The sequence below is a fragment of the Salmo trutta genome, chromosome 32 (genome assembly GCF_901001165.1).
Source record: "Salmo trutta chromosome 32, fSalTru1.1, whole genome shotgun sequence".
Taxonomy (NCBI): Eukaryota; Metazoa; Chordata; class Actinopteri; order Salmoniformes; family Salmonidae; genus Salmo; species Salmo trutta.
Genome location: NC_042988.1, coordinates 22,212,012 through 22,227,003, shown reverse-complemented (window position 1 = coordinate 22,227,003; position 14,992 = coordinate 22,212,012). Strand labels below are relative to the sequence as shown.

The following is a 14,992-nucleotide window of genomic DNA, read 5'->3' as shown; positions in this document are numbered from 1 at the left end:
ATGGCAATATGGTAAAACAGTGGGAAACAGGCATGTGCCTCCAATTGTTTGGGCTGCATTAGCCACTGCCTCTATTGCCTCTGATTATTGCTGACTGGGCTCGGAGCTCAGGGGATGGCGTCTTAACGGTATCACTGCTGCTTTCCGCCTTTACAGACTGCATTACAGACTACATTACAGACTACATTACAGACTACATTACAACCACACCGGCCTCTAAGACCCACAGGAAAATCACCATATTTGTAACATATTTCCTGTTATATTTTGAAGGGATATTATCACCTGCTTTAAAAACAGTAACGTCTCAAATCAGCTGATTCCATCTCCATCTCCCCCACCTCTGTGTGAGTCCTGTCTCAGAGGAGTAATCACATAGCTGGGCCAACTAGAAACACACTGGAGAAACACATGACAAGGGGATGGGGATAATAATCGTTATTATGATTATTATCAGGTTGCCACAGTGGAAATGGTGATCATGGTGATGAAGAGGAGGAGGAGGTGATATAAGACAGTGATGATGGTGATCATGGTGATGAAGAGGAGGAGGAGGTGACAAAAGACAGTGATGATGGTGATCATGGTGATGAGGAGGAGGTGATAGAAGACAGTGATGATGGGGATCATGGTGATGAGGAGGAGGAGGAGGTGACAGAAGACAGTGATGATGGTGATCATGGTGATGAGGAGGAGGTGATAGAAGACAGTGATGATGGGGATCATGGTGATGAGGAGGAGGAGGAGGTGACAGAAGACAGTGATGATGGGGATCATGGTGATGAGGAGGAGGAGGAGGTGATAGAAGACAGTGATGATGGTGATCATGGTGATGAAGAGGAGGAGGAGGTGATAGAAGACAGTGATGATGGTGATCATGGTGATGAAGAGGAGGAGGAGGTGATAGAAGACAGTGATGATGGTGATCATGGTGATGAAGAGGAGGAGGAGGTGATAGAAGACAGTGATGATGGTGATCATGGTGATGAAGTGGAGGAGGAGGTGACAGAAGACAGTGATGATGGTGATCATGGTGATGAGGAGGAGGAGGAGGTGATAGAAGACAGTGATGATGGTGATCATGGTGATGAAGAGGAGGAAGAGGTGATAGAAGACAGTGATGATGGTGATCATGGTGATGAAGAGGAGGAGGAGGTGATAGAAGACAGTGATGATGGTGATCATGGTGATGAAGAGGAGGAGGAGGTGATAGAAGACAGTGATGATGATGATCATGGTGATGAAGAGGAGGAGGAGGTGATAGAAGACAGTGATGATGGTGATCATGGTGATGAAGAGGAGGAGGAGGTGATAGAAGACAGTGATGATGGGATCATGGTGATGAAGAGGAGGAGGAGGTGATAGAAGACAGTGATGATGGTGATCATGGTGATGAAGAGGAGGAGGAGGTGATAGAAGACAGTGATGATGGTGATCATGGTGATGAGGAGGAGGAGGAGGTGATAGAAGACAGTGATGATGGTGATCATGGTGATGAAGAGGAGGAGGAGGTGATAGAAGACAGTGATGATGGTGATCATGGTGATGAGGAGGAGGAGGAGGTGACAGAAGACAGTGATGATGGTGATCATGGTGATGAGGAGGTGATAGAAGACAGTGATGATGATGATCATGGTGATGAGGAGGAGGTGATAGAAGACAGTGATGATGGTGATCATGGTGAAGAGGAGGAGGTGATAGAAGACAGTGATGATGGTGATCATGGTGATGAAGAGGGGGAGGAGGTGATAGAAGACAGTGATGATGGTGATCATGGTGATGAGGAGGAGGAGGGGGTGATAGAAGACAGTGATGATGGTGATCATGGTGATGAGGAGGATGAGGAGGTGATAGAAGACAGTGATGATGGTGATCATGGTGATGAGGAGGAGGAGGAGGTGATAGAAGACAGTGATGATGGTGGTCATGGTGATGAGGAGGAGGAGGAGGTGACAGAAGACAGTGATGATGGTGATCATGGTGATGAGGAGGATGAGGAGGTGATAGAAGACAGTGATGATGGTGATCATGGTGATGAGGAGGAGGAGGAGGTGATAGAAGACAGTGATGATGGTGATCATGGTGATGAGGAGGAGGAGGAGGTGATAGAAGACAGTGATGATGGGGGTCATGGTGATGAGGAGGAGGAGGGGGTGATAGAAGACAATGATGATGGTGATCATGGTGATGAGGAGGAGGAGGTGGTGATAGAAGACAGTGATGATGGTGATCATGGTGATGAAGAGGAGGAGGAGGTGATAGAAGACAGTGATGATGGTGATCATGGTGATGAGGAGGAGGAGGAGGTGATAGAAGACAGTGATGATGGTGATCATGGTGATGAGGAGGAGGAGGAGGTGATAGAAGACAGTGATGATGGTGATCATGGTGATGAGGAGGTAACAGAAGACAGTGATGATGGTGATCATGGTGATGAGGAGGAGGTGATAGAAGACAGTGATGATGGTGGTCATGGTGATGAGGAGGAGGAGGAGGTGATAGAAGACAGTGATGATGGTGGTCATGGTGATGAGGAGGAGGAGGGGGTGATAGAAGACAGTGATGATGGTGATCATGGTGATGAGGAGGAGGAGGAGGAGGTGATAGAAGACAGTGATGATGGTGATCATGGTGATGAAGAGGAGGAGGAGGTGATAGAAGACAGTGGTGATGGTGATCATGGTGATGAGGAGGAGGTGATAGAAGACAGTGATGATGGTGATCATGGTGATGAGGAGGAGGTGATAGAAGACAGTGATGATGGTGGTCATGGTGATGAGGAGGAGGAGGAGGTGATAGAAGACAGTGATGATGGTGGTCATGGTGATGAGGAGGAGGAGGGGGTGATAGAAGACAGTGATGATGGTGATCATGGTGATGAGGAGGAGGAGGAGGTGATAGAAGACAGTGATGATGGTGATCATGGTGATGAAGAGGAGGAGGAGGTGATAGAAGACAGTGGTAATGGTGATCATGGTGATGAGGAGGAGGTGATAGAAGACAGTGATGATGGTGATCATGGTGATGAGGAGGAGGTGACAGAAGACAGCGATGATGGTGATCATGGTGATGAGGAGGAGGAGGAGGTGATAGAAGACAGTGATGATGGTGATCATGGTGATGAGGAGGAGGAGGGGGTGATAGAAGACAGTGATGATGGTGATCATGGTGATGAAGAGGAGGAGGAGGTGATAGAAGACAGTGGTGATGGTGATCATGGTGATGAGGAGGAGGTGATAGAAGACAGTGATGATGGTGATCATGGTGATGAGGAGGAGGTGACAGAAGACAGCGATGATGGTGATCATGGTGATGAGGAGGAGGAGGAGGTGATAGAAGACAGTGATGATGGTGATCATGGTGATGAGGAGGAGGAGGGGGTGATAGAAGACAGTGATGATGGTGATCATGGTGATGAGGAGGAGGAGGTGATAGAAGACAGTGATGATGGTGATCATGGTGATGAGGAGGAGGAGGAGGTGGTAGAAGACAGTGATGATGGTGATCATGGTGATGTGGAGGAGGAGGAGGTGATAGAAGACAGTGATGATGGTGATCATGGTGATGAGGAGGAGGAGGAGGTGACAGAAGACACTGATGATGGTGGTCATGGTGATGAGGAGGAGGAGGAGGAGGTGATAGAAGACAGTGATGATGGTGATCATGGTGATGAAGAGGAGGAGGAGGTGATAGAAGACAGTGATGATGGTGGTCATTGTGTGTTGGATGTTGGAAGTCAGCTCCTGTATTCCATCAACAGTCCACAGTAATGGTTTCTCTTCTTTTTTTCATTGGAAGAATAGTTCTGGAGGTTACTGGAGTTAACTGAGGATATCTCCAGCACATTTTGATAGCTTTGATTCTGCATGACTCAAAGAAAGGCACAGTGGAGAACATTCCAGCAATTCTCTCTTTGAAGGGAGTGATCTGACACAGCTAATTTGAATTATAAACAGGGAGGGAGAGAGAGGGAGGGAGAGAGAGGGAGAGAGAGGGAGCGAGAGGGAGGGAGAGAGAGGGAGAGAGAGGGAGAGAGAGAGGGAGAGAGGGAGGGAGAGAGGGAGGGAGAGGGAGGGAGAGAGAGAGAGGGAGAGAAAGGGAGAGAGAGAGGGAGAGAGAGAGAGAAGCTATCTGTCTCTCTCTGCAGCAGTAGCAGCACCTGCTGGCTCTAGCCAAGTCATCTGATCAGAGTGTTCTACAGTACAGTGACATACAGCGGTAATACTGGCAGACTGCTTGTACTTAACACAGGCTCTTGGACCTGAACAAGACGTGTGCAGACATGCAGTCGTGCAGACATGCAGTCATACCACTGGAGTTCCAGTTAACACAGCCTCAGCCTTATCCAAGTCTCAATTAAGATCATGCTGATTGGTCATTTAGCAGAGGACCAACTTCTCCCTCCATTCTGTTCAGCTCAACAATTAGATGTACAAAACATATCAGCCAACAATTACATAATGTTATTACAGTATTACACATTGTGCTGTGCCACTTATTGGTATTCCCTAATCTGCAATCTGTGCTCTGTCCCAGTGTCTGGGACTAATGAATAGGAAGTAGGGGTTAGTTGAACTCCTTCCTGGTGTAATTTCCCCCCTGCATACTATCTGAATGGGGCTGATTGAATCTGAATGGAGTGTCCCAGAGTGAGTTAATTCGGCACAGTGGACATGCGTCGTCTCCCACAGCAGGGTGTGATTATGATGGTCTGTCTGTGTCTGGGTGGGAAAGTGACCAAATTCACAACGATATTATTGTAGCTACCCCTGTGTCATTAATGGGTTGTGTTTGAAGGCTAACATCACACAGCCTTTATGTGAGCTCCATTGCGTTTTATATCAAGCCCCTTGTTGTTTCTACAGAAGAAGGAAAAAAGATTAAAAAGGGACTTTACATTTGTAGCGTAAATCATTTATGGATAGACTCTCTCTCTGTCAGGGCGGATGTATATTTACTGCTCACAGATGAAGAGAGATGTCACGGCCGAAGCTAAAGCGAATAACGGGGCTTTGTGAATACATTTGCCAGACTTCTATGGATGCTGTGAATTAATATTTGCCAAACATGTTGTATGTGTCCTTGAGTGCAGCTCTTGCATAGACGGAGGGAGACCGTGGACAGCATTAGGCTCTGAGGGGGGAGCCTGCAATTAAAAGGCTGTACGCAGCATCCCACGAGGTGCTAATGCCCAGGATCAGCTGCTGTTCTGATGTCATTTCACCCCCCCTGTTATTCACACAGCCTGTTTGATGTAGGAATACATCACCTCTTTTATAACCCCAACTCCCACCCCCGTCGACTCTACAACCCCCCTTCCCTCCCTCTCCCCGGTTTGCACAGAACCTCCCCTTCTGTGTCTGAATGCTTATGTTGGCTTTTATCGCTTCCAAAGTAAACAGAGTCGCGCCGGGGACAAGCGAGAGAGAGAGATAGGGAAGGAGAGAGAGAGAGATAGGGGAGGAGAGAGAGAGAGCGGGAGAGGGATAGGGAAGGAGAGAGAGAGATAGGGAAGGAGAGAGAGAGAGAGAGAGAGAGAGAGAGAGAGGTGGCACATGCACATTGTCAGTGTGCGGCTGGCTACCGTGGTTACCTACTGCAATAGACACACAAAAGCAGAAAGAGAAATTCTCTGGAGGGAATAAAAGACCACAACAAGAGAGAAGGAAGACCAGGGCAGGAGAAAGAAAAAAGAGAGTGGTACGCTGTGCCAGAAGGAGAGATAGAGTAGAGAGAGTGAGTGGGAACGAGAGAGCGAGCAAGAGAGAGCAAGAGACAGAGTAGCGAGGAAAGAGAGCGAAGGATCTTCCTGCTAAATGCGCAAAGCATCCTGTTACCACACGCTGAGCTCCATGGCCAACTCAGGCTGTCTGCTTCTCTCCGGCTCCGGGATGCTACCTCACTCCCTCCACTGTCCCCCTGCCTTCCTCTACCTACACCAGGTACGTCTCTATCCCCATCCCTTCTTCTCTTTTTCTGTCTCTTCCTCTCCCTCCCTCTCTCTTTCTCTTTCTGTCGCTCTCTCTCTCTCCGTCTCTTGCATTCCTCCGTTTGCTCGGCAGCACGTGATAGCATTGTGTTTCCCCGAGTACTTCCCCAACCCCGACCCTGACCCCTCCAACACAGACGGGGGGGGGTCATCTCCTTTATTTTCCCCTTTTCAGCCTTTATTTCCTCCTTTTATTTTCCTCTAATCCACCCCGTGCTGTTTTGAACGAGGGAATTCATGAATTAGTGACGTGAGACCGGGATACGACATGTTTGTTTAGATCTCGGCTTCATGACTCATTTTGCTGTGATTGTAACACTGCATATTTTACTGCTCATTTTATGGTCATACTGTCCTGTCACTTTCCATTGTGTGTAAACACTTTTCACTGAGAAATTCAGATTTAAAAAATGACACTCAGTCACTTATGTGCATTTTGTGAGAGGGGGACATTGAGCAACTCTCACTTTTCTGACATGATCATCTACATTGATATTTGTTTGAGTAATTATATGAAGCTTAGATTTTTGGTTTTAATTGATTCCTTGTCACTGGTCCCTCTTGCTTTGGGAAATCTTAAGAGAATCTTAAGATTCACTCTGCAGAGGAAAACAACTACCCAACAAGGTGACTGTTAAGAGCGGGCCCGTATGCATCTCTTGAATTATTCAAAACATTTTAATTCAGCGAGGGGGGGTGGTCGCCTGTTCAATTGTGTTTTTACTACCACTAGCATGTGTTGCAGTAAACAGTGTGTTACTGCAGTGATTGAAGCAAATAATGGTAAGGCTGGCAGGATGGAGCCTCCTGCTTCCCCCTTTAAATCCTGCTCCCCATCAGGGTAATGGCCCTCTCCCCTCCTCCCCTCCTCCCCATCTGTCCAGCGCGGGCCCACGACGGCTAGGCCATCAGAGGGGGACAGGCATGTGGAGGACCAGGTGCCGCTAGCACACACTTCATGTGGAGAAGCCAGGGCTAGGATTCCCCAAGGAAACACTGCTTTTATTCATGGCCTCGGTGTGTGTGTGTGTGTGTGTGTGTGTGTGTGTGTGTGTGTGTGTGTGTGTGTGTGTGTGTGTGTGTGTGTGTGTGTGTGTGTGTGTGTGTGTGTGTGTGTGTGTGTGTGTGTGTCCATATTTTTGCATGGGTGTGTATGGGGGTTGGGGTCTATATTTGTGTATGAAACAAAGGGTGATATGTATGACAATTGGGAATTTCTTCAACTTTACCTCTGCTGTAACTAACTTATGGAAATAGAGAGGCTGGTCTACAAAGACAACATTATTATCTGAAACACAAGAATACTGTACTGTATTTATCCATATGATTTGTGGCTGACTCTAGTAAAAAATAATACAATAAGTAATATATGTCACATATGGGGCATATAATGTTAGTCCCTGCTTCAAACCTATAAATGTTTTGCTTTGTTCAATCCATATCCTTATTAAGTGGAGTAACACCTCAGAATTCATAGAAAATTCAAAAAGGATGTTTTCACAAAATATAAAAGCATTTTACATGAATCATTGATTCACATTCCCTTGTTATGGGGCCCACCGGGCCTATCCTACTCCTGCAGTGTTATTTGGGAAATTACTCATTCATTGAATCAAGATTCAGCCTCTAGCCCTCTCCCCCTTTCTCTGTGCTGACCCCTCTTTTGTATCGTGGCCATCGCTCCTTTTCAGACGGTCACTGCATCCTCTGCACCTCTCTTTCTCTCCGCACCTCGGCCCAGACGCACCAGCCGCCTGTGTGAGGGAAGAGACACACAGAGATTATAAGGAGAATAGATTGAGGTGAAAGCCTTTTCCCTAGCAGTTTGTTTGAATTCAAAAAAGGGGAGACCGCATTAAAATTACTCTGAGTGCTTTGGGTATTATGTTGGAACATGAAGCTGTATGATATCACAGGCGTACAGAGTTTTATTACATAAAAGATTACTGAACCAATAGTTTTTCCTGTTTTGCGTAGCGGCAGTTTCACTGTGTTGATGTACCACGGCAGGCGGATTTGATGCTCTTTGTAGTGGGTTGTTGTGTATATGAATCTTGGCTAAATGTTTGTTTTCATTAACACAAGAAGAGACTCCCTGTGGTGTAATGAGAGAAATGCGGCTATTCTGATTACAAAATGGCAGTATCATGCTACCTCTCGCTGCTGTAATTCAGAGGGTATTTTGGGACTCTCTACTACATGTGAAAAGCTGCCTGTTTGTCTGCGGAGATGATGTCATCTTTTTCCTCCGTCGATCAGGATTTAACAGTAGCATATTCCATGACTTATGGTGTCTGATATTGACAGCACTGATGAATTACAGTACGGGTGTTTACTTCACTGCTGTATATGAAAGTAGAAATATATTTCTGATACAAATGTTGGGGTGGGATACGTAAATCCACAGTATTTAGTTGTGGCTGGGCCTCAGTTTGTATCCCATGGATTTTCTATTTAGCAGGCTTTGGGTGGGCATCTGGCTGTGGTCGTAAATGCAGCTATATTATCTAAGTAGGAAGCAGTTCAATTAAAACGAAGGAGTTTCTTAAGGTATGTCTTACATGTCTCTCTGTTTGAGCCTGCTACCATATCTGGAGATCTCACATTTCTGAAATTGCTTTCTTTGATTTGTAATTGGATTTTGTATCATTACATTCTGCTGTGTGGATATTGACCCTTATTGTTATATCTATTGATTATTTCTGTGGGTGTTTTGCGTTATTAATTTCCCCTCACCCGTTTTTTGAATAGCATCTTAAATGGTTAGTCAACCTTTAAAGGGAGATTTCATGCGTGTGTAGATGGGGAGGGATCGTCTGGTTTCTAGTTTCACCTGTTCCTCTGTCAGTGGTGTACCATGCAGGCAGCCCAGGGGAGGTCTGTGTCCTCCTCCACAGCAGCGGCCACTGATCTCTCTTCTCTCAGTGTAACCGACTCCTGTCTGCGTCGACACTGTGATCCCTTCTACACAGCCGGGAGTGGAGGGAAGACAGGGGCCGTGGAGGAAGGGATGTGGAGAGAACTGGGAATACACCACTTTATCTATCTTTGCATCCCTCTATCCCTCCCCCTCGGTTCAGGCCTTCATCCTCCACTGCCTACCCAGTGAGAGGCTGTTTTGGCCGGGGGGGGGGGGGGGGGTATCTGACAGTATGGGGGATTCAGGTTCCAGGTCTCCAAGGACAGGACTAATTCTAACGGTAAAGAGACAGGGCCTTTCTAGGGGATAATTATTGTAGGCCAAGCTGTACTATTGACAGCTGTAAATGGAGACGCTGTCTGTAACTGGGGACCAATAGGTTTCTGTTCCTACATGGACTGTGTGGGTGCCTGGGAGATGGGTTTGAGAAATGAGCCACAGCCTCTTTGGGCTTTGGAATGAGAGTGTGGAGGAGGCAGGAGGGCTGGGTTCTCCCCCTCCACTGACCTCATGGGGAAAGGTTAACTGAGAATGGTTGTCTGTTTTTGCGCGAAGCTGAATGAGACCCTCACTGTACATGGCCTTTATCATTAAATGGTCCCTGTTAAAGCTGGACCCGGTATTCTTTGAAGATTACGAGAGGGCCTGGAGAAGTGAAGGCTGTTTACGACACCTTTCCCCTTTTTTTATATCCATTGACAAGTTATTTTATATTTCCATCTTCTGTTTCATAAATTCACAATGCATTCATAGCATTTTAAATAATTTCATTTTGTCACCAAGAAAGCTGGGCTTGACTCCTTAATGCAGTCAATTTGATGCAACGCAATTCACTTTGATTCAATCAAACTCAATTCAAAAACTTCAAACGCTATTTCATTGGCAGGGAATACGTTTCATTGTGTATTTTGCCTAGGATTATTCCTATGGAGGCCCTCTCTCTCTCTGCCATTCAGCTGTTTTGTCCTTTAAACAGCAAATTCATAACAGCAAAACAAAAGCGGAGAGGACTGATTGAAATGTTTTCTCACTTTTCCTCGCCGCTCTGGAGGAGAATTGTAAATCACAGCTCAGTCGTTTATGTTGAAATTTCATTTGGTGTGTGAGCTGAGCAGAGTGAGGGCTGCCTAGTTCTTCAGAGGGGATGCGAGTCACGCCACACTCCCTCCCTGTGACTAGTAGTTCTCTTAAGGCTACCTACCGACTGACTCTGTTAGACTGCTGTAAATGGAACCAAATTACATTTCCTCCCCACAAAGAAGAATGTCACAAACAGTTCAATAGATTTACACATGCATGAAGCCGTGTTGTGGGAGTTTGAGGGTTCTGTCTCTTTGGGGGGGAAGGATTTGTGTTGATTCACAATGTTTCACAGGAGAATACATACTTAACATTAGAGTGGGGTGCAGTGCATTAATAAATGTATATTTACATTTTGCCAATAATGCTAAACATCTCCAGTCATTAATGGTACGCATTAGCCTGGAGTTGACCAAGCTTTCTATATGCATAGCCTACAGTGTCATGCGATTAGCATGCACAGTGCTTCTGATGCTAATATACTCCACTTCCTGAAAACAAAGTGCTGTTGTGGATATCTTCACCCTCCAGTATTCATCCAGATATTTTTTATAGCATGACACACCATTTAATTGAGCTTTTAATCACTATTCAGGTCAAATATTTACTGTCTCAGGAAAACTGATCCCAGATCCCGGAATCATAACATAATTTTTCTCCTCATTTAAAGAAAGTATAATGCAGTATTTTAGTGTTTTATTGGGGGCAACACCAATACATGCCACCATGTGCATTTTACAACTATTATCATAGGACTATTATAGGAGCAGCCTGTGATCAAAAAGGGAAGTGAACTTGAGTGTCGTCAACCCTGTATCTCGGTGGCCTCATTCTCTATGCAGAGATTTAATACAGCTCAAGAGTATTCGCTTGGTTTTGCAATCGCCACCATTACGTCCGCTTGAGCGCTCCTTTAGCTAAAGAGAGACCGCGAGCGAAGCAGGCTGAGGGGGCAGCGAGAGGGGAAAGAGACGAGAGACGCGACACAATGCCTCCTTGTCTTTACACTGCGGGAGCTCTCTCTATCGCCCTCTCTTTCACACACACAGACACACACACAGGGATAAAACAGGGAGGATGATAACCCCACTGTGAAAATCCATTAGAACTATGTTTGTATGGGTGACTGTTTTTACTGAAATATAATCTATCCTGAGGTTTTCTGTTTCTCTGAATGGCTCAGTAAAATGCTTAAGCAGCCCGAGCAGCTTGACTCCAATTATTTCTTTACTGCAGTAACTTAGCCAGCTGTGATTATTATGTTTATAATGTAGAGTCACTCTCATACTGTCCTTCAAGCCTCCTCCTCTCAGCTGGATCCTCTCAAATGAGACATAATATCTTGTGTGCTGAGTTAACAGAGTGACCATAGAAGTGAAACGGCCATCACCTGCTATTAAAGCCACCACCTTTTTATCACCACCCTGCTTAATGGCAGTAGTGAACAGCAAAGCATTATTACCGGTTTCTCCGTTCCTCCTCGTGCTCCTTCCCTTCTGGCCAAGCTGTTTTTCCTCTGTCAGTTAGACGGGGCTCGTGAAAAATAGTTCTCTAGGTAAACACTGAAATGTTGTTTTTCAAAAGGTCATTATCAGCATCAGTGTGTGCTGTGCGACTGCAGTTTGAGGAAATAATTTTTCATATCAGAGACACTTTTTAGTAGTTTTTTTATATTTATTTCTGCCTCGACTTGCAATATTGCCGTGGCTAGCTTCTCATTTGGAAGCCGGTAACTGTATATATTACTATTAAAAGGCACCAGGGGTCATCCTCTAAAGAAGATCAATATTTGAACTATACTGTTGTGGTTCAACATGTACTGGTGTATAAAAATAAATGGGGCTTGAAATTGATTTTAAGTTCTCTGTGAAAAAGTCCAAAGGTATTTGGAAATGAAAGTGAGGGGGAGGAGTGTGCCACCCGGCACTTACCAAATAGATGACCTCTACCAGGCACATTTATAATTGCTTTTGTTTCTTCAAATCAAATGAGCCCTTTTATTGTCATTTTTTTTCTATTTCAGAGGTGGGACTGAATTGTCAGTTACGCCACATTCTTTTTAAACGCCTAAAGTTAATATGAAGTAATACCTTTAATTCCCATCACATCTCTGCCTCTCCTGTCAACACTCGCATACAGAACAAATCACCATTAGATGGTTATCAGAATAACAAGTGGGCCGTTATACACCTTCCTGCTATGTGTTGAATAAAGAAAACAAACGCTCACACTTTTCTTCTTTCCTGGCGGGCAACTGAACAGGAATGAGGTTCATTACTCTCCACTAGTTGGATAATCACCTCAAAAGGTGTGAAGAAGCTTGTGTAATTTCCCCCAAATCAGTGGCCTCCTTCCCCGTCTGTCTCCATTTCGTTGAGAGCCTAAATCTGGTTGTTTTGTCTTGCAGCGGTTTGTTAGTGGAGCACGCCTCTGTGTTTCTCTCCAATCATCTATCAAGGTGAGCTGTGTGGGAAAGAGCATCGCCTCGGGGTCCCTCCCCATGTGCTTAGGAGGTTTTATTAGGTCCCACAGGACCACTGCTGTGGTGCCTTAAAAAATGGAACTTACAAATTACTGCCTCCACGTGTGTGTGTGTGTGTGTGTGTGTGTGTGTGTGTGTGTGTGTGTGTGTGTGTGTGTGTGTGTGTGTGTGTGTGTGTGTGTGTGTGTGTGTGTCTAGGCCTACGTACATATGCTCTATAGGTTTTTTGCATGGATAAATGCATGGATAAATGCACCCGTGTGTGTGTTCATATGCGATTCAGATTAATGTAAATCAGTGTGTGTGGGAGTGAGAGAGTCTGAGTGTATCTGAGTGCCATATTAGTACAGCATGTCCTTGGGAGACTATAGGAGTGATCATGTGCTGCATGTCTCCAGGGGGACTGTTGGAGGTGGGGTCAGTACCAGCTGTCCCCTCCCTCACGGCTACTCTCTGTTTTATGCTATTCATGTTAGGAGAGATGAGCTACTATGGAGTCACTCTCTCTGAACATGCAGATATTTCCCATTTCTCACCACTGTTCAGACTTTTGCTTCTAATTTAATGAATCGGAATTGTAACTCCACATTGCTAGCTTTTAGCAATAGCAAGTAATGAGTAGTAATTAACGTTTTCAAAGAGGGTCGTAAAGGCTGAAAGACACGCTTTTACCAAGAAAACGTTGAAGCAGCGCAGTCAGAGGAGATATTGTCATGCGGAGAAAGGCCTAATTTACCAAGCCAACTGTTTTTGTAATGTAAATAACTTTATTTTGTCAGGCAGACCACTATCAGTGCTAACGTGAGTAATCAGTCTGGTATCCTCGGCATTCTGGCTCCCTCAATGAACTGTAATAAACTGTAATAAATGACTCTGCTCATTTTTTCCAATGATTGCTCTTTCTGGTGCTTGGAGAGGAAGTGCTAATTAACTGAATGTGAATGAAATTCTAGGGCAGAGTGGTATCAATGCGAGGGAGACAAATGCGATTTAGCTCTGTCGAGAGCGAGTGGAAAATTGCTGCGTAAATTGGAGGTTGTTGCAGCCGAGAGTTTTCTGTGTGCTTACATTTCATGGGTGAGAATCCAATCTGCAGGGCAGCACTGCCCTCTCTAATACACTCTAGTGTACTCACCTACTCTATGATAGCGCTCTAAAAACACCCCAAATCTCCTCTGTAACACACACACACACACACACATCTCAAAGGTAAAAGACATTGTGAATCCGAGGAGTTGTGCTGGTAGTGGGGGATAGATGGGGACTTCTTATGCTGTGCAAACAGCAATTTGCCTCATCTTCCAATTGACCAAAATTTCTCACATTCCTTGACTGTAAGCAAAATAGACAGGACATTTTCTAGTATTCACAACTCTCCGCTTGTTTATGGAGCTTGTGTGTTTTTCTGTAATTTCCAACCTGTCAGAGAGTAGGTGCTTCAGATAGATAAGGCAGCCCTAACCTCTCACTCTCACTCTCTCCTCTCTTCCTTTTTCTCCTTTTTCCTCTCTCTTTCGTCTCTGACTGCGATGGCCATTTTTATCTCTGGGTTTGGGCAGTTTTGGAGAGAATTACGGTGACAGTGTCATGGAAATGATAGGCCGGCAGTGAGATATCTGAGCCTCATAAATTCTCCATTCCTCAACACACTTTACGAGGGAGGTTTCTGTGCGTAAGACAGCCAGTGAGCCACCGTATCCATCTCCACCTGCTCTTCCACTTCAGAGCCTAGCTCCCTCCATCCACGTTAAGACAGCAGCCCAGCTTCTGCTAGATTTATAGACGGCTGCACGAGCAACACTCATTTGAGAATTTATTTTCACTTTCATTTGGTCTGTAAACAATGCTTCTGATGATTTTGCGATACATTTTTTTCCCTCTGGTGCTAGATTAAGTTTCAGGCTCTTTATTGGGGGGTCCAGGCAGTACCATTAGGCAGAGATGAAGAGAAGGAGAAGAAGAGATGGAAACTACATTACATCAAGCTGATGCACTGCTGTGTGTGAAACTGTACTACTAAACCCCCATAAGGCCTTGTTGTAGTGAAGTATTGTACTACTGTATCAGCAAAGATCATGGGCTCCTCTGATTATACTGTATGAAGACAGATCAAATGCTGCAGGATTTTAGATTTATATTTCTATGTGATTTGTGTGAAGGGGCTTTTCCCTCAGAGAGCTATGCCCACCACGATATAGGGAAAAAGACAATCTAAGTTACAGTATAGAGTAAGTTAGCTGAGGCCCTGGCTGCTGCTGTTATTTTGGTCGATGTTTCACATGTATTATTCTACGCTCAAAGTGTGATGTTGGCTGGCAAATTGCAGCTTCGCATTTCAAACACATTGATATTGCCCAGGAGTGGTAGAATAGGGAAAACATGATTTATTCACGTTTTCATTTATTTAATTATCCCTGTTGTTTTGAACACGCTATATACACCAGCCCTCTGTTTTCGTTTTTCAATGAAGGTCTGAATTCACTTCCCTAAGTTGTGGGGTGATTCGATGGGGAGAGTTTGA

At 45.2% G+C, this 14,992-nt stretch overlaps 1 protein-coding gene across 5 annotated transcripts in view; it reads left to right on the top strand.

Moving 5' to 3' along the window:
* Positions 1–14,992, top strand: part of LOC115171427 (RNA binding protein fox-1 homolog 3) — a 242,826-nt gene that overhangs the window by 138,595 nt on the left and 89,239 nt on the right. Inside the window, exon 1 of one of the 5 annotated variants that reach the window (XM_029728231.1) lies at positions 5,507–5,942. The exons of the other annotated variants lie outside the window; for them this stretch is intronic. Within the exon in view, the coding sequence (XP_029584091.1) occupies positions 5,817–5,942 (126 nt within the window). The 5' untranslated portion in view covers positions 5,507–5,816. Of the gene's footprint in view, positions 1–5,506; positions 5,943–14,992 lie in introns of those variants that run through there. 5 annotated transcript variants of the gene reach the window in all.